Below are 18,613 nucleotides of genomic sequence, written 5' to 3' on the forward strand. Positions count from 1 at the left end.
ATTCTGAATCCACTTATGTGGGGGTAGTACGGGTAAGAATAGACCGCTGTAACAGATAAAGTGAAGGAGGAGTAAAGTATTAATTATTGTATGATATATTAATCAAATAGAAAAATAAGGTGTCTGACAGATCAGCTGTAATTTAAACTAGTTTCAATGCTTACAAAAAATTGGTATATTTGAATATTTCAGTATATGAAAATTTAAATATATAGGATTTTGGATATTTGAAAATTCGAATATTTAAAAATTCAAATATTTGAAAATTTTAATATTTAAAAATTCAAATATTTGAAAGTTCGAATATTTAAAAATTCAAATATTTGAAAATTCGAATATTTAAAAATTCAAATATTTGAAAATTTTAATATTTAAAAATTCAAATATTTGAAAGTTCGAATATTTAAAAATTCAAATATTTGAAAATTTTAATATTTAAAAATTCAAATATTTCAAAGTTCGATTATTCGAAAATTGAAGAGTTCAGAAATATCCAAAGTATAAAATCTTCCAAGAAGACAAGACAGATCAACTTTAATCGTTAACACCTTGTATACTACTAGCCATAAGCCCCCAAAGGGGGACACTACCATACTCGTCTTAACGAATTCTACAAACCAGCAAAAACGCATAGAGCTGAGCATACCCTCTCAGAGCTCTCTTCGCGATCACAAACAGCACAGAGAAGCGATTACTCACGGTACCAAGTTGAACAGTATCAATTACCTGCGGTCAGTCTTTCAAGCTACACCCTGTGCAGTAGTCTCATGCGGCGTGCAACGTCGTTGACGGACCTCTTTCTTTGAACGCTACTCTTTCTCCGATAGAAACCGTGCATATCGAAACCAGGGATTGGCTGAAGCAGTCCTTGATTGTGCCAGTGGGGCGACAGCGTGTACGGATTCAGCAGAGGTATCTTCAGAGGTCCTTGCAACGCGGGGCCAGCGTAAGCGCTTGGCAATGAAGGCAAACTGTGAAAGTTCCCGTGCGTTTGCAGTTTGGGCAGGTCGAAGCCACCGAAGTGATTCATTGCGGATATTTTGATCGTTTCTATATCAGGGCCTGGCTTGATCGACAAGCTCGAGTACATGGACAGATCGTTATCAGAGGCGTCCTCGAGGGGCAGGTCCAAGCTTCCTTTGTCTGGGACTGTGTACCGAATGTGTATCGGCGGGTACTCGACACTCTGCTGAATCGACAATGGATTGTGATGGCTTAGTGGCAAAACGGAAGCCAGGGGAGGATAAGCTGCGTAATCTTGTCCGTTTTTGTGATCGTCCAATGAGTGGTGTTGGAGCGGAGCATCGTAGCTCGACTGTGGATGATCAGAGGGACGATGGGTCTCAGCGACTCCGTTTGGGTTCCCTGCCACGCTGTTTTCGACCTCTTTGTCGTGCACTGTTGGCGGTGGGCCGTCGTAACTGTCCTCTGTGGGAGGCTTTCGCGAGTCCAGGCCAGAGTGGTTGTCGTGATCGTCTGGTTTCGTCGGTTTCACGATCAGAAGACCCGCCTCGTCATCGACTGTAAACGTGACGTCTGTCAGTCGCGTCTGAACTTTCACCTTTCGTTTCATGGAGCTGATAATTCAGGAAATATTCTGTTTTATTCGTGCGTGGCCAGTAGTATGGAATGTACGAAAGGAACAGAATACTGTTCTAATCATTACTGTTCTTTTTTACTAAATTGCAGAAGAATGACATTCGTCTTTGTATTTTATGAAACGAAAGGTTTATCGATCTATTATTTTAATATTATTTCTTCCCATTTACCAAGTGTTACCATGACTAGAAAAATGAGAATTCTGCCACAAAGAAGTATCTACTGTTACATATATATACACATTCACAATACAATAATTAATTAAACAAAAAATACTATTCCACAAGGAAGTCACAATACTGCTTGACAGTAGCCTCCAGTGAAAGTGCTTTCTAAAATCTATTCGATCCATCGAAGAAAGCAAGAGTCAATTAACAGATACCCTAAATTTCGATTGCAAGATCTCATAAGCGAGAACAATTTCATGAGGAAGAGGAAGAGGTGTGAAACCAAAACGCTGTGTACTATCTCCACACGATCAGAAAAAAAATTCACGCAGATGTAATTCGAAGTACCGAATAATGAACATAGAATTGAAGAAGCCATTATGGTCTCCGCGCTGTCTTTCTCGACCTCGCTCAATCACCTCACGTAAACGAGGAAAGTCCCGGAGATTAGAATCTCGTTTGAAAGCGACTCTTGCCACTACTCTTGCTTTCTTTATTTTAAGTCGTGTAACAGGCTTCTATATTCTACGTGTCACTTGCCGAATTTTTTTTTTTTTGAAAGAAGAATTGCATTAATTTTGCACAATCTGAATGGTGACATAATAACCACCATTAATTTAATTTCTATGAAATTAAGCCTTTGGGTGATACGAAGGTGTTAGTAATGGCGATGTTAAACACTCATGATTATATATCATTTAGAAAATCTTACCATCCGATGGCGATTCGTGGTTCGCGCTTCCATGGTACTCGCCACCTGGTCCAGAAAATTCTTCTTCGATACCTGGCGGTGGCCCCTCGTAACTATCGTGTCCTGTCATTTCATTAGGGTATTAGATTAGACACTGTTATAGATTTTTCTTGTAAAGTTTACGTATACGTGAGTCGTGCAACTGTATCACCTGAATTTTCTTAGGAACTATTTATTGCATAAAAAAATGTTTCAAACTAAAATGATTTCTATTGGATATTTAAATCTTACAGTAATGGTCACTGAAATTATTCTTGTGATAGCAATTTTAGTGTGACAGCAAAGGGTTGTGATCTCATTGTGCTGTAAACTTACCATGTTCTGGGGGATGATCGTACGTGTAACCATGATGGTGTGGTTCCTGGTGTTGCACAGTGCTCTTCGCGATATTGCGACCCAGAGATGTGATCGCATCCCCCGTTGAAATAATCATCTTGCCCTTCGACGAAATGAGGTAACCGCTTCCCTTTATAATCTGACCTTTCAAAGCAATCACACCGCCACTTATAGCTTTTACTGCTTGCATTAATGTGCTAATGATCGCCTTTTTGAAGTCCCACACGTCGAACGCCTGATCGTGGTACTATCATAGAAAAAGTGCAATTAACAAGACACCACGCCATGAAAATCAATCGACATACGATTTAAATCGTTGTTTTATTGATTATTGTGAATTGCTCGATACAACGTTGATTATTAGGTTATTACACCAAAAAGCGTTTATTTGTAACAGAGAAAATAAGGTAAGGTCGGCATATATGGACTAGAAGCTTTTAGAGGAAAAAAAGTTACAAGTTTGATCAAAAGTTCATCTTTATTGGCTTGATCAATTTACAATTCAGTAAATAAATAACAGTATTTAAATAAAAGTAGTCATTTCTGAATAGTCAGTTTTTCAGAAGTTGCTTTGGGATCTTTGGAAAACTTCAAGTTTGGTTTCTTTACAATACTTATGACGCTGTCTTATTGTACTTAGATTTAATTTTTTACAACTTCTTAAATATGGTAGACAAAAATCTTAATTAACAGAACATTGTGTCTGAGCAATATAGGTACATGGACCATTTACTCTTATACTAAAGATTATCTATAATATATTTAATAAGGAGAGAATCGATACGAAATCTTACTAATTAATTATCAACTATTACCAATTAACTACTAAAATAGTCTCGTAGCCAAAATATCTTTAGATTAACATCGATATGACATCGACACATAAATCTCATTATTTTGTTACCAATTTTCAGACACTTCTATCTTTCTCTGAAAATCAGTCTAAAAATTTTAACTTTAATACCTCCTCAAACTGTTTAATTAATTTGTATTAATAAGCCATATTTGCCGACCTTCTTAAACGCATCGCGTGCCTTTCATCTTTCACCCATGGGATTTCAGATACTAATTACTAACTAAATATTATCGCCCATATATAATATAATTAAAATTTTTCAGTTTACAATGTAATACTAGTAACGAAGTTCACACCGTGCTATTTCGTTCGACGTTAATTAGTAAAAATCCTAAATGCGCGGAGAAAATAATTAATTTCAACACGATCGCCCATTAACGAATTACGTAAATTGTAGATAATCGTAATATCACACATGCTTATTCAGAAATTTCGTATCGCTGGACTGGTTCGACCGCCTGATTGCACAGTGAAAATACAAGTACCGTTTCCATCGTAATTCCATGAAAAAATTTTGTTCTCAGGGCACACGTCGTCGACGTTTTTCATTTCCATCGTGAAATTCTTGTTCGAAGTACAGTTAAACAAGGGGCGTGCGAAAACAAGAACCAGCTGAGATTTCCCTCCTTAGTTGCAATCTCGATGTCCCACATAGTCATTTCCTTTCGTGCGGTTAATATTGATTGTATCGTTTCTATTACGATCTACATATTGTATTTTAATGTTAACTTAATCAAATTATATAGACCCTGTTTAATTATAATTCGCGAGTTCGTTTAGACAATTTAAAGGTTTTTTCGTTTCTATACAAAGATTGCGAGAAGTTTCAACATGCTTTGATTTTTCTTGCTTAAATGGAAATTATGTACATAACATGATTTTTACATACAGCTTATGTAAAATTCATAGTTACAGAGGTGCCTAAGGAGAGTTGTAATTTTTATTCGGAATTTAAATAAAAATGTCTAAATATTAAAATACTCAAGTATTTAGATATTTAAAATTTTAAATATTCAAATTTTCAAATTTTCAAATTTTAAAAATTTCAAATTTTCAAATATTCAAAATTTCCAAAGATAACCTCCACCCAACCGGGCACCTCTGCATCAAAAAGCCAAGTAACTTAATCATAACACGAATAATTATCGCCCAGGTCTACTTCCGCCAACGAACCACGTAAACACATTCTAAATCGCTGGTAGAACGCAAGCCTTCACCTACTCCCCCCAAAAAGCAGCTTCCCCTCGCAAATTATCTCCTTTCATCCCGCAAAAAGAACGCCAAGGATCCCTCGACAGTTACTAGAAAGTTAATCGAACTCCTCGTCGTCGCATAGACTATCAGCAAACGTTGCAAATGGTTAGATAGTTACCGAATAAGCGGGTCCATATTCTGGCTGCGGGTGGCTCGAGGACGAGCTCGATGAAGAACTCATGCCCGAAGCAGAGGCAGACATCGAGGACGAGCCCTTCGACGCGGTGCCCGATGCGCTGACCAGACCGCCGATTATACCTTTAGCGATACCACTTATCAAGCTCGTGGATCCTTTGATGATCCCTCCAGAATCGGAGCCTCCTGCTGGGGGATGGGGCGCATAGTGTTCTCCACCCCCATACTCTGGCGCGTATCCTCCGTATCCAGACGGTGGGTGTCCCTCAGGTGGCCCTTCGTACCCATCGTAAGTGTACCCATCGCGTTTGGTCCCCTGGCCACCTTTGGACCCCGACCTCTTTATCCTCGCCTGCATCAGCGCGAAGTACTTGGGGTTCGTCAGCAGCTCGACCACAGCCTCGTTGCCACCCACTCGCCTCGCGATGTCCTTCTGCACGCTCGCTGGCAGCATTCGATAGATCTCGAAGGCCATTTGGCGATCGTCCAGCTGCTGCTTCGTCTCTGGTTCCTTCGTTGCATTCTCGGGCAACTGAGTTTGGTCCTCAGGGGCCACCTGGTCTGTCGAGGTCCTCCTGTATGGCGCTAGTCGCTCTAGTTGGGCCGACGCTCGGGCCAGCAACTGGTTGTTGGACTCTGTGTTTTCTGATAGGACACAGGCGAACGAGCAGATGACGAGGGCGAGGAACTGCGGAAACTGAAACGCGGGGGAGCGGTGTCAGTTGTGCTGCTGTCACAAGTGGGAGGTACATGGTGACAGAGAATCGACGACAGTTGTGTGAAGTGTCGGGAAATTTGCAATGGGAACGTCAGAGATTCTGAGGAGTTTGTGTGTATGTATGTGTACACATACGTTCTCTTTTGTAGGGAATTGAGGGAATGATGGTAGAAAGTATGGTAGAAGATTGGGGAAAATGCTGAGTTCCTATAGCTATGGGATGACTTGTGGTTGATTGTAGGGGAAATGCAGTTTTTCGTGCAATGAATTTCAAAGAAGATTGATAGTTGATTCTTTTTGCAAGTCTCAGAATTTACGTATCGAAATATTTTTTAATTAAGTCCACAATTATTTTAAAATTTTTTGATTCTTTCATTTAGTTGTTCGTTATTCCCACTTTTTTACTCTCTCTTTAAATCATTTAAATTGTAGGGTTCTGTAAAGCTGCACATTGCATCTAGACTTTTTAAATTGTTGCTCGAATAAGGTTGAGTGTTTTAGGAAAAAATTTTAGAGTTCAAGAGATTTGGAACAAAATATTGCAAAATAGTTATAAGTTTGTGAATCGGTCAAGCATAGACGTAAATGCAGCAAGTGGAGCGATTCTAGGAGAAAGTCACACGAGGACGCGCAAGGCTCCACTTTAGAAGATGTCCATGTGTGTGATCGTAGCGATCTTAACGAAATTGCTGATTTCACATGTCGTATCGAATGATTAAAAAGACGAAGGAAATTTGCAGTGACAGAAAAAATCATCGTGTCGATAAACAGTGACACTTTCTATTAAAAATGAAACAACGAAGAGTGATTTAACGCTTTTGATGTTTCTGTATGTACTCTGGATATCGTAGCCAACATCGTGACTGTGCTTTACGCTCTACTTTTTACAGCAATTGACATTTTCTGACTGAAAAAATGTATCTTGGAGACTACCTCTGTGCAATAAATAAATATGCAAGAAATGAACAGCTATAGAGCTTTTTGCTGAATATCGTTCAATTATAATTCAATTAATAATGATAATAGAAATTTCACCGTTAGTATGCCTTCGAATATAAATTCTATAATTACAAAATAAATTTTATTTATATGAGATGTACAGACATTTTGTCATAAGGTTAATTGAACGTGTCTTGCGTTAGGAATATAGCTAACTCTTTCGCTGAAAATGATATACGTGCATTGCACTTCCTGGAAAAATACTCATTTATTTGCTGTCAAACTTTATCAGTATATTCTGTGAGTGAAAATAAGAGACGAATTTTATATGAAGTTAAATATGATAATATCATGGAATATATCAAAATAAATATAAAATATGAAACATAAAATAAAACGAAATTGCGTTTAAAGTTTTATTTCCGAGTTATTAATTCAGAAAAATACACCTAAAATGCGCGAGAGTTGTGTCTGACTCGAGGCTTATTCTACTGTCGACATGCATTAGGCATAGCCAGGTCAGACGCAGTGATATCAGTAGAATCGATCCTCAAGTCAGACACATTTCGTGTGTATTTTAGGCGCTTTCTCCACAACTAGTAACTTGGAAACGAAGCCTGAAGCAAAATTCCAATATTCTTGATTTTCCCCTTTTTTGACATACGAAGTCACTTAAAATTAAAATTAAAGAAAACACTCATTTCACTTGTCAACTAGAGTGCCCCTAAGTAGTCCCAGACGAGAACAATTTCCCGTATTCATTGTTCTCTACTTTCCCCGGTTTATTATTCGCAGTAATCAACATGAAACCATGAAAATCTACACAGTGATGAGTTCCCATTGGAAATAGTACTAGAAAATGATTACAACTCGAATATTAGACTCATGTGTCTAGACCAAAGCAGAAGCGCAGAAGAAACCGCAGAACATTATAATTTCCGCATTTTTGGTTAACCGCTCCGTGAAAGGAGGATTCTCTCAGATGAAAGTGATCGATGTGTCCTTGGTCTTGCACTTGGTAGAGTCAACGTTCGACCCAGTTACTATACATCCCTGCTCGAAGCAATCGGAGGCGTGCACTCGCTACGATTTCTAAAAAAACACCAAGCAAGCTGATTCGACGTAGACAGACAACCTCTAGCAAGAATGTTCGATCCTTTCGAAAGCAAGGTATCCTTTCATCAAAAGAACGCGTCGCTGCTGAAGATCACTTCCGGTACGACCGATACCCCACCGCCTCTTTTTCCTGTACACAACTTTCATCGCGTTTCAGCGCATACGCTGGACCATTGCTCTTACTCCATATGAATTTATTCAAATCATCGCGGACTTTCACAGAAACTCAGCTCTGTTTCGTAAGATTATGAAAGTCCAAAGATGTGATCTACTATTTACGAATCAATTTCCATGCAAGACAGTTTCACGTTTATGGAGATGTATTTAAATCAGTGGACTCAGTTTTGAGTAATGTGTCCGAAATGCAAACGTCTGAGGAGTGTTCAGATAGCAGGCAAACTGATAAAGAGAACAAGAAAAACGCCGATGAGGATCTTAAAAATCCCAAACTTTCTCGAATGCTATAGCATTAGTCACCATGAAGAACAGAGAGAGGTTTATACAAGTAAATTAGTCTCTCTTAATGGTAGTCATCATCCTCGCTTGCACTTTTCTCGCTCGTGCGAAGACCCAAGAAAAGTCAAAGTGTTAATTTCACTATTGTCAAAGGATTGTGTACGGGGGAGACAATAAGCAAACGTGTTTTACTTTCACATGGGTGTGAGAAGAGGCACACACAGTGTACCACAAGATACTAGTCACAGAGGAACCTGCGAATAGAGTCTTGCAGTATCTCTTAGTGGAACGAAAACTGAAATGATGGAAACGATAAAACTATCATTTACGATAAGCCAATTTAATACTTAGAAACTCATTGGTTAGAATTATATAGAATTGCTCTGTAGGAAGATCTTTGACACTTCACACGTGGACCGAAAGTAGTTAGACGCACAATGATCTTGGGACGCGTACCTTCATCGTTGACTTTCACGGTAGATCGGTAAAAGGATCACGGCACTCTCACTGAACTCACTGGCCATCGCCATCGAGTATTTCCTCTCTTTATACCGACTCCCACCTTTTTAGCTTCACGGGAGAACGTTGTCCACCTCTTTATCGTTCGTCTCCAAAATTCAAGTGGAATGTTCGTTTTTTAGAGGGAAATTGCTCTACTAAAATTCGTCGTAATTGTAGACCACAAGCTGGCGAACCAGGAAGAAAGTTGCTTTTGATACAATGTTCTCTTCTCATTTTATCTCCCACATCCGGGCATTAAACTCAACTGCTGTTGCTGTGGCTATTGGCTATACTATCACCGCTGTCTACGATAGTGAGAACGATAATATCGTAATACTTTTACTTTTCATATCGAATCGGGTAACATTTTGAGTGTTCCTTTCGTGTTAAAGCGAATAAGCAGCTTTTTTCTAGACGCAGATTGACAATGTTTTTAGTTGCCTATTATGATCTAGCACATCTAGGCTATGACTCTGGTACATTGGTTCTTATGTTAATGTTGGAAAGATATTAATAATTGCCATTCTTAGTATCTGTTACTTTGTTTGGAAAACTGCCAATCGTGTCGTCGGTTTGCTTTCTTCGACTGCATTCGGACACAGGCAAAGGTGAGCAAAATTCTTGATATGCGTACGCATATACCAAGACGGGTCCTTTTATCGTAGCTTTAAAGTCGAAACACGGTAATGAAAGTGCCCAAGTGAAATGGAAGCATATCTTTTGGAATAATGACGAGCCTATGCTCCAAATTTTCACTCATTTTCACTGCAAGGCTCATAGTAGAACTGACAAAGCCTGTCAGAATCCAGATGTTGCTAGACTTACGTCGATGCATGTTAAAATAAAAAGTCGATAATATTAAATTGTGAAAGGTCCACTGAAACGATGAAATTTTGAGACCGAATTGTGGCAAATAGAAAGCAGGCAAATCGGATGAATTCTATTATTATTTGTATCCGGCATATGTTCACAATGGTTGAATATTCCTACACATACTTCTGAAGGAGCATGAAAGTCATATTGTCTGTAAGGTTGTAGGATGATTACACAGAACGGTAAATCGGATTGTACGCAATACGTTCTCACGAATTCGATGCTCGTTTCCTTACTGGCAAGTTTAATTCCATAATTGTACCGTATCCAGCTATACTGTCTATTTTTACCATCGTTAGTTTCTACGTAAGTCTCAACGAGAAACTCTGCTTAAAAGTTGACTGGCTTTACATGGTACATTTGTCACGACAATAAAGAACTCTTTGTGTCCAGTGATATTGAATACATTAGTAGGTAGACATTTCAAACACTGCATTTTATTTCACACGAATTTTTCAATGAATTAATTTCAATCCAGTGCTAAGTACCTATCTGAGTTAATGATCAGAATGAAAGTCAGGTGAAACATATTTGGCACTGACACCCACTTTTTATTTATTAGGTACACTAGTGCTATTATTAATTAAGTAAATGTAAGGTACATTGAACGGGAAGTGGATTATTTTATGAAGAGAGAAATCGTTAGGGAGTGATACAGCATTAAATGTATGTATGTTAGAATCGTAGTGAGGAAGAATAAGAAGGTATGTGAAAGGCTCAGCTTTAGAACGATGTCTACTATCGATAAAAATAAAGGTTTCAGTGAAAAGTATAACATCCATCGTTGGTTAGTGAATATAATACTTGACGCAAGTAAAAATCATATTATAGCGAACGAATAGAATGAAATTATTTATTTATTTTATATATTGCTATATTTAATAGTAGAATGTGGTACATATTTCAAGTTAACACTATTCCTAGTCAAATTTCCCGAGACTTTTCCTATCAATCGTATATGGGATGTCTTAAGAAGTTATCGCCTTGAAATTCGATATGACAGCAACAGCTGGCTGGAAATCTGAAAGATTCACGAACTATCGAGCCATCCTCTGCCACTGCAAAAAGTTGACGATATATGTACTTTTGTCTGCACATGGACACGTAACCCTCAGCGAAGCCCTCGATCACTCGACAGGGTTTATTTTCTTCTCTAAAAAATTATTTTGAAAATTTGATTTCCAAGAAAATCATCACATGGACCTACCTATATCGCTTGAAAAAAATTGTGTTCATAGTTTTAATTTATAGCACTTACAAACATATTTCGATTCGTACGCTCTGCGTCAAGTTTCCGTGATTCACGATATATTTCCATTCTTCGTTTTTGGTCATACCCGATTTAGGAAACACAACCTGTTCCTGAATTAATAAAAAAGGTGATGCTTTCACAAAGAATCGAGTTGCAGATACAGATAATTAAGAGAGTGATTAATTTCAACATTTCGTGAGGTTCAATCGATGGTTTCCCATTGCTTGAACGACTTACAGTGGACACACAAAGCGGTTCCTCTTCAGGGTTGTTTTCTAGTTTTGAATCCATCTTTGAAGCAGCAACATAAACAAATAAAAAACGAGTTTTTTATATTAGTAGTTTCTAAATACAGACGACATATAAAATGTTCATTTTCTCTATTTTCTAATATTCCGGTTAAACAGAATTTGATTTCGATCATAGGAAAATATAAAAGAATTATCTATTCAATAAAAATATTTTATTCTCAATTTTCTTTCTTGAATAGATATACACGTTAGTGAAGTGTGAATTAATTTGAAAACCCTTCACAAATTATACGTATCTTGATTTTTATCTAATCTACTTCTCTTGACTGAATACTCAGTAGTTCAACAGTTTTAAGTTCAAATGGAAAATTCGTAACGCTATGTAAGAGAGGAAGAAAGTTGTGTTTTACTCGACACATGCAAACTTTATATTTCATACATCGTTGCTCATAGTTTAATGAGGAAATGCAATCGTTTAGCACAGTAATTACTGAAATTTACAAACCTCATCAGCATTTGAATAATTCCGAAGATGAGGATTTTTCTGTAGCGCTTTATTCACTATATCCATTGGGTAACCTGGGATAACTTCACAGAAAGTTTTACGTTCGCAGGTCGGAACTTTGCCAATGACTGAAAAGCAACTTCGTTAATAACTTGTGCGACTTTCTTTGCGAGGGAAGGCGCCAGATGTAAAATAATTGCAATTAAAATGTATGATTTGCAATGCAGAAACACCATTTTCCAATATTACTAGGAAAATATTTAGCACAATTGAGTAATCTTTTTAAGATGATGAAAATGAAATATTAATAAAAGTAACGATAGAATTATATTCACGAAAATTAGCTTAGTTAATACCTCGAAAATTACGTGATGACTTCATTTTCACGGCGGTGGATTGTTGAAGCTCACTATGCACTTCGAATACAAGCTGTAGATATTAATTTTAATATTAAAATTCAAGTAAAATTAAAATGTCGCTAAAAATGGCTTGATACTTATTGTTAAACATATACCTATGTATACTTCAGGTAAAAGATACTTCAATGAATGATGTTGACACTACTTATCACTTAAGAGGGCATATTAAATCAGAGCATCATTTTTATAAGGTAAATTATTGATTATTTTTGCAAAAAAATGCCATAACATGAGCTATTGTTGCTTAGAAGTCTCATTTACATTTTGCTGATTCATAGCTATTAGTAAAATCATTTAACATAGTTGTAACATTTAATTTACGTAAATCAGATCGATAAGTCTCGACATCTAATCTTATCTATAAACGCTGTGAATGCTTGGTTTATTAGGTTTCTACATTTAATAATATTTTTGTTCTCATTGGTCGTCACACATACATGTTCAAACATTGAAAAGCATTATTCGTGGTATAATGTACGAATTATCTAATAAAAATGGTGTGGTATAACGCCAGAATGAAAGCACGCAGTTGAAATAAAATAATCTCACCAGTAATAACATTCCTTCAAATAACAACTTTTTTCTTCGTGTCATTCCACTTACAAATAATTGACCATTCATTATTTTTCGTCTTATGTTTTTTGTACTTTGTAAAGAGCAATTTGAGTTGTCTCTTCCAAGAAGACACTCGATGGATCACTTCCGTGGCTTTTCGACGACTGATCTCGTTTCTATAGCTTTATATCAACATCCACGAAGAAATTGAGATTACGCCAATACATATTCGTTTCCTAGTATCGACTTATACGATTTATTCGCTTTTCTTAAAGAATTTCCTTAAATAATATCGTGCAATCACATTCTCTTCAGTTCAATATACTCTTATTTTTCTTGCAAATCGAATACCATGGTATTAAAACAATTTACAATTTTGCACAATGTCTTTATACACTATTGCTCTATACTTTAATTTTAATATTGTCAATAAAATTTAAATTCTAATGACTGTATGTGTATACGGTTGCATACAGAACATTGTTTTCATATTATCGTTTAGTTTATAATATTTATTGAAATATAACAATAATAATTCACAATTTATTGTTCTACTTTTCTATTTTAAATTAAATTTGAATAGAAGATCACGCAATATATGAGAAATTTGTATGAAGAAAGTATCAATTTGAACTAAAACTCGTATTAAGCTTTATGTATTCTCAGTAGCCATTCAGTTAAGATAAGTAATGCAAAAACAATTAAGTTCGTGTGTTTTATCATCTTTGAAAATATGAAGGTAACTAGGTAATCGACAGAGTGTAGGGATAAAAAAAAACGACTTAGATTACCTCAAATGTCCCTATTTGACAAAGGATTCAAGCAGCAGAGTGAAGTAGACTGCAGTTAGAAACGTTGCATCGCTTCAGTTCAGTCGATTTCTCACTGCGTCCAAAGGAAATTGGGAAAATGTCGAAGAGGAATCCGGACGACGAATATAGAAAAGGTTTTATTCATTTTATTATAGTTGTACCGCTTGCGTTTGGTAAAATTACATTTATTTGGTACTTTCGTTAGAGGTGTTCAAGACTTTCTCTTCTGAATTTGTTTTCATTATTGATTTCGTTCGGGTACAGTTTCCAGCGTGAAAATGACGGATTTTGAATGTATTGCATATGAATCGGAATATTGAGAAAGAAGTGTGGACAAAATTGAAACATTTAAATTGCATTTCATTCTCTAAATCTCCTTTCTTACTTTTCATGTGCCATTTTTGGATACACGCATCCTACAACCATGTGCCAAAGGATGCATCACATTAGTAAAAACGGAATGAACCTTAACCTTATGTAATTAAATTATCAAGTAAATATGTACTGTATATACAGTATCCCTGTAAATAATTATAGCATACGCATAACCATGTTCAAACACATTTGTTCCCAATCATTTTTTTATTCCAATTCTTTTGTATTTAATTCACTCGATTAGAAGTACACAGGATATGTACTAAGCATGCTGTTTAAATATTTCCGGTTAAAGAAACAATGTTGTTTAACTTGATCTGAACTTTGCCAGTGTTTGACGTTGTCAGGGTCAAGTGTCTACAGAGCAGAGGACTCCAGGGGGGATGACAGAGGAAGGGATCGTTCTCCGATTAGATCAGATGACCGTTGTGAGGCTGGCAACTACAATCAATTGGATGCAAAGAAACAAAAGCTGACATTTGGGTTTGGGAAAAAAAGTGGATTGGAACAAAAGAAGGGCATTCAAATAAAATTAGGTTCTACCTCTGTAAGTGGATGGTGTATAAACAGTGCCTCTATGTGCACGTATTATTTTTTAACATCATCCAATAAAATGTGTAGAAACCTACGGTAAAAGCAACACCAGTACAAAGGCCAACAGTCGCGTCTGTGTTCAATGCAGATGAAGATGATGAACCTGAAGAAATGCCAGCAGAAGCAAGAATGAGGATGAGGAATATTGGTCGAGAAACACCAACTTCTGCAGGACCAAATTCGTTTGGTAAAACAAAGCAAGGATTTTGTGATTCTAAGAAAATATTTGAAAAAACGCTTAAAAAAGCAATGGAAGAAGCAAATAAATGATTCTTTCCTTAATGTACCTTGCAATTATTGTTAATTGTATATTAATTTTACAATGAAATGCAACAATTCTTAGGGAGATTCTTGCTACAGTTACATGCAAAATATTTTTATTAATTTTGTGCATTCTACTGGCAGAAATTAGATATAAAAACTTCTTACTTTTTATTTAACATCACATTTCGGAATTTGAATAAAGCTATTATCTACTGATTAGTATTAGCTAATGCCAAGACTGCACTTGAAATGTACCATTTCATTGTGTAAATCATGGACAAGTATATATATGTAATAAAATAATGTCACATAATTTTTACAAATATTCATTACTGTCATATTGTATTTAAATTATGTAATAACGAACAGAAGAAATAACTTCTCTAGAGATTGTAGGAAATAAAGTAATTTATCTTGTAACTTGTAGAGTATATTATATAAATAAAAAAAACTCAAAATTGATTTTACTTTTTTATTTTTACTTAAAATTTACATAGTAAAATTATTTTCTGGTCTGCTGGCCCTGACGCAAATCCTAAACAAAAACAAAAACATAAAATTAATGCAATGATATCAAATACTGTTAGATATTGGGAAAATTTTTAATGATAAGAATCAATGACAACATTGAACTTTTAAATTTATGTATTTCCAGTAATTACCCTAGGGAAATTGCGGACTGGGGGTGTTCTGATACGCCGATTTGCTTTAGATCTGTTACGGACCACTTTAGAGTGGATAGCACAAGAAACACAGTAGTGCAACTTGGCATACAATTTTGGAAGCTGGTATGCAGAGTAGTAGCTGGCTTCTGTTATATCTCTGACAGCAGCAGCTTCTACAATGTTTCGAATAACGAACTTCTTAATTGCCTTGTCCTTAGGCACACATCGTGCACAATTGGTGCAACGTACTGGATTTACATGGCCACGACCATGCTTAGCGCGTCCACCATTTCGGCGCTTGCAAGTCTGAAAAGTTAAAAATAATATATATTACATTGATACTACTAATATTATTGAAAGTTGATGATCACATCTGTGAACTTAGTCAACAGATTTCTTGTTCCTATATTTTTACACAATTTCTCTTGCAACACTTTCATTTATTTCTTATTTATTACCTTGATATTTTATTCAAAATGAAGAATTTATTTAAAATTATTACCGGTAGCGTCTAAGGAGGTTAGGTTTAACGATTCAGTGACGTTTGAACTGTAATGTTTGAAATATAAACAGAATATTTAATCTTTTACGCACATTATGCTCCCAATTTTTCTAATCTACAAACTGATATTAAAAAGGAAATAATTTATCATTATACAGTATGACAACCACATGGTTAGTGATCATTGACCGCTTTGTATTTCACTAATATGTCACGCATAAGATTAAATACATGTTTTAGGAATTAACTTTGCGTTACTTTCTTGCGAAAAACAGTAATTTAAAAATTACACTATACACAAAATAATAAATTGAAGGAATTATAAATAATAAATAACAGACGGTTACCATTTTGTTTCGATAGCTACAGAAGAAGGATCGGAAACAACCTAGAGCGCTGAATACATGTCAGTGGTGAGTCAAATCAGTGTACCTCCGCTTTAACATATATATCGATATTTAATATGTGATTTATAAATTTTATTCAATAGAAATTCTAATTTAAACACATTTTAATTAGTTTATAGCCGAAAATATTTGACTTATATATGCTATTACAATTCATTTTTAAAAGAAACATTCTGAAAGTAATTGTTCTGTCAAGATAAAATAATTTTACATTTATAGATTCTTGGAGATTAAATAAATTCTTATTTCTATTAGGTACTTAAATTAAATATTAATTTATTGAATATTTTGTATATAATCATAAATGAAGGAGTTTAAAAAATATTACTAAATGCTTTTTTGAAACTGTGCATCTTTGAATTTCTGCGCATGACGCACGTAGTTAAATTTGAAAGTTCCGTAGTATGACGCAGTAGTGCTAAGTGACCTGTTCGAACGAGTTGGGACAAGTTCTCACGTTACTGTTTCATCTTTCTCTATTTAGAAGAGTATATTAGAAAGTTAATGGCAGCTGCAACGAGAATATGTAAGTGACTTTATCATTATTAATATTACATATCATTTCTTACAATATTAAATATTATATATCAAATATTTCAAATGTATTTCTAATATCTGCGAGGATCAAAATCTTCTACAAGAGGATTGTCCTTCGGATATATTAGAAATATATTTTTGTATTTCTTCAATATGAGTTTGTATTTTAAAATTACACAATGTATAGTTCTGATATATATTTATTTTGAAAATTTACTACTATATTGTTCGGTATTGGAATTTCGGACATGAAAATTTTTCGGGATATAGTATTTTCGTGGTTCATATTTGATATTAAAAATAAGAATACAGGTTAATAACATTCTTATGTTATACAAGCATACATTTAGTTTATATATATTAAAGAGAAAATCTATTAACTTCTTTTTAATATTCTTTCTTAATATTCTTTAATATTTTAATATAAAGCGTCAGCCATATTGTCTAGGGGCATTTACTGCACAGGTTTCAATTGCATATTTTTGGATATTTAAGAGAATGATATGATTAATTTGTTAATACTATATGATAATTGTATAATATACAACGTAAATGTAGAAACATGTAGGTAAAAAACGTTTAAAATTATGAGAAACAGTCTAAGTTACATATTTCTCCAATGACTAGTAACATGTTAGGGACCTGTACTTTTGTGATGGGTGCACTGCGTAGTAATAAAATGGTGAAACTGGATGCGTTAATTGATAATAATTGTATGGGAAGTCTTACCGGTGTGCGACTTTTTGTACAAAATTTTAATGTAATGGCGTCTGGTCTGAAAATGAAACAAAATTTAGAATGATGGTTGCATTCTACAGAATTTTGTTAAATTAGTCCAATAAGAGAAAGGTGTTAGCTCTTATTAATTTGAAATTTTTCAAATTTCTGTCATTTTTTTCTTAAGTTTTTATTTTACCTTTGAAACATAATGGTAGAAGAAGTAGTTAATTCTACTAATAGACCAAAGGTACGTTAATTTTCTGGTACAGATTTTGGAAATTTTATTTAATCTTATTCTTTAAAATTAGATTTATCTTCTCTTTTATTGATATGATTTAATAGAAGGAAAAACTTTGATATTTGTTCACGAGTTTTCTGCACTCACGAATACATGTTGTTCCTATATTAATGGCAAGCATATAAAACATTGCAGAATAAAACTGCTAGACCTCGTCCAGTTTACCTATGGAATGTGTTAGACGTTCAAAAATGGTTAAGAAGGCATTGTAGCGATTATTATCAATTGTATCATGAAAAGTTTTTATATGTAAGTAGTTTGTGGATCTGACATGGAAATGCAAATATTTGGCACATTTAATTTTATTCATATTTCTAAGAATAAAGCAAAGGATAGAAGATTGATACATTTTGTTTATTAAAGCATGATATCACAGGAAGGGTATTGTTGAGAATTAATGAGAATATCTTATTGAGGCTTGGAATCGACAATGAACAACACAGAATGGATATTTGGAGAGAAATAATGAAATTACATCTTAAAACAGACATGTTAGAAATCAAAGATATTGAACGACGCAATAATATGAATTTTGATTAATATAGTTGAGTTTACAAATGAAATATAATTATTAGTTTATGTAAAATATAGCTTTATTTCTTGTACTGACTTATAGTAAACAATTTTCATACCTTGCATCATGGGTATCATATTACTAATTACATTTGACAAAAATTAATGTATTAAATAAGTAGTATTATTTTGTATATATTTATAATAAAGTATATTGAATATATTTATAGTTTAATTTCTCTT

At 34.8% G+C, this 18,613-nt stretch overlaps 5 protein-coding genes across 5 annotated transcripts; 2 read left to right on the plus strand and 3 right to left on the minus strand.

The window, feature by feature from the left end:
* Positions 1-745: 745 nt before the first annotated feature.
* LOC143183022 (uncharacterized) lies at positions 746-9,994 on the minus strand. Its single transcript, XM_076384400.1, has 5 exons — positions 9,938-9,994; positions 5,082-5,795; positions 2,833-3,100; positions 2,479-2,580; positions 746-1,521 (listed from the first exon to the last, which is right to left on the minus strand). The coding sequence occupies exons 1-5, from the start codon at positions 9,992-9,994 to the stop codon at positions 746-748; spliced, it is 1,917 nt and encodes a 638-aa protein (XP_076240515.1).
* Positions 9,995-10,649: 655 nt separating this feature from the next.
* On the minus strand, positions 10,650-11,833 carry Spz (Spaetzle domain-containing protein). The gene is made up of 4 exons (XM_076384410.1): positions 11,710-11,833; positions 11,191-11,244; positions 10,960-11,063; positions 10,650-10,854 (listed from the first exon to the last, which is right to left on the minus strand). Exons 1-4 carry the CDS (start codon positions 11,773-11,775, stop codon positions 10,650-10,652), a joined length of 429 nt encoding a protein of 142 aa, XP_076240525.1. The 5' UTR covers positions 11,776-11,833.
* Positions 11,834-13,524: 1,691 nt separating this feature from the next.
* LOC143179279 (PEST proteolytic signal-containing nuclear protein) lies at positions 13,525-15,190 on the plus strand. Its single transcript, XM_076378432.1, has 3 exons — positions 13,525-13,629; positions 14,218-14,417; positions 14,492-15,190. Exons 1-3 carry the CDS (start codon positions 13,593-13,595, stop codon positions 14,732-14,734), a joined length of 480 nt encoding a protein of 159 aa, XP_076234547.1. The 5' UTR covers positions 13,525-13,592; the 3' UTR covers positions 14,735-15,190.
* Rps26 (ribosomal protein S26) lies at positions 15,187-16,288 on the minus strand. The gene is made up of 3 exons (XM_076378445.1): positions 16,243-16,288; positions 15,391-15,699; positions 15,187-15,263 (listed from the first exon to the last, which is right to left on the minus strand). Exons 1-3 carry the CDS (start codon positions 16,243-16,245, stop codon positions 15,231-15,233), a joined length of 345 nt encoding a protein of 114 aa, XP_076234560.1. The 5' UTR covers positions 16,246-16,288; the 3' UTR covers positions 15,187-15,230.
* A 1,243-nt stretch (positions 16,289-17,531) lies between these two features.
* On the plus strand, positions 17,532-18,593 carry Ave (sterile alpha motif domain-containing protein aveugle). Its single transcript, XM_076375841.1, has 3 exons — positions 17,532-17,806; positions 17,993-18,106; positions 18,221-18,593. The coding sequence occupies exons 1-3, from the start codon at positions 17,768-17,770 to the stop codon at positions 18,395-18,397; spliced, it is 330 nt and encodes a 109-aa protein (XP_076231956.1). The 5' UTR covers positions 17,532-17,767; the 3' UTR covers positions 18,398-18,593.
* Positions 18,594-18,613: the final 20 nt, after the last annotated feature.

Source organism: Calliopsis andreniformis, chromosome 1 (assembly GCF_051401765.1).
Source record: "Calliopsis andreniformis isolate RMS-2024a chromosome 1, iyCalAndr_principal, whole genome shotgun sequence".
Lineage (NCBI taxonomy): Eukaryota > Metazoa > Arthropoda > Insecta > Hymenoptera > Andrenidae > Calliopsis > Calliopsis andreniformis.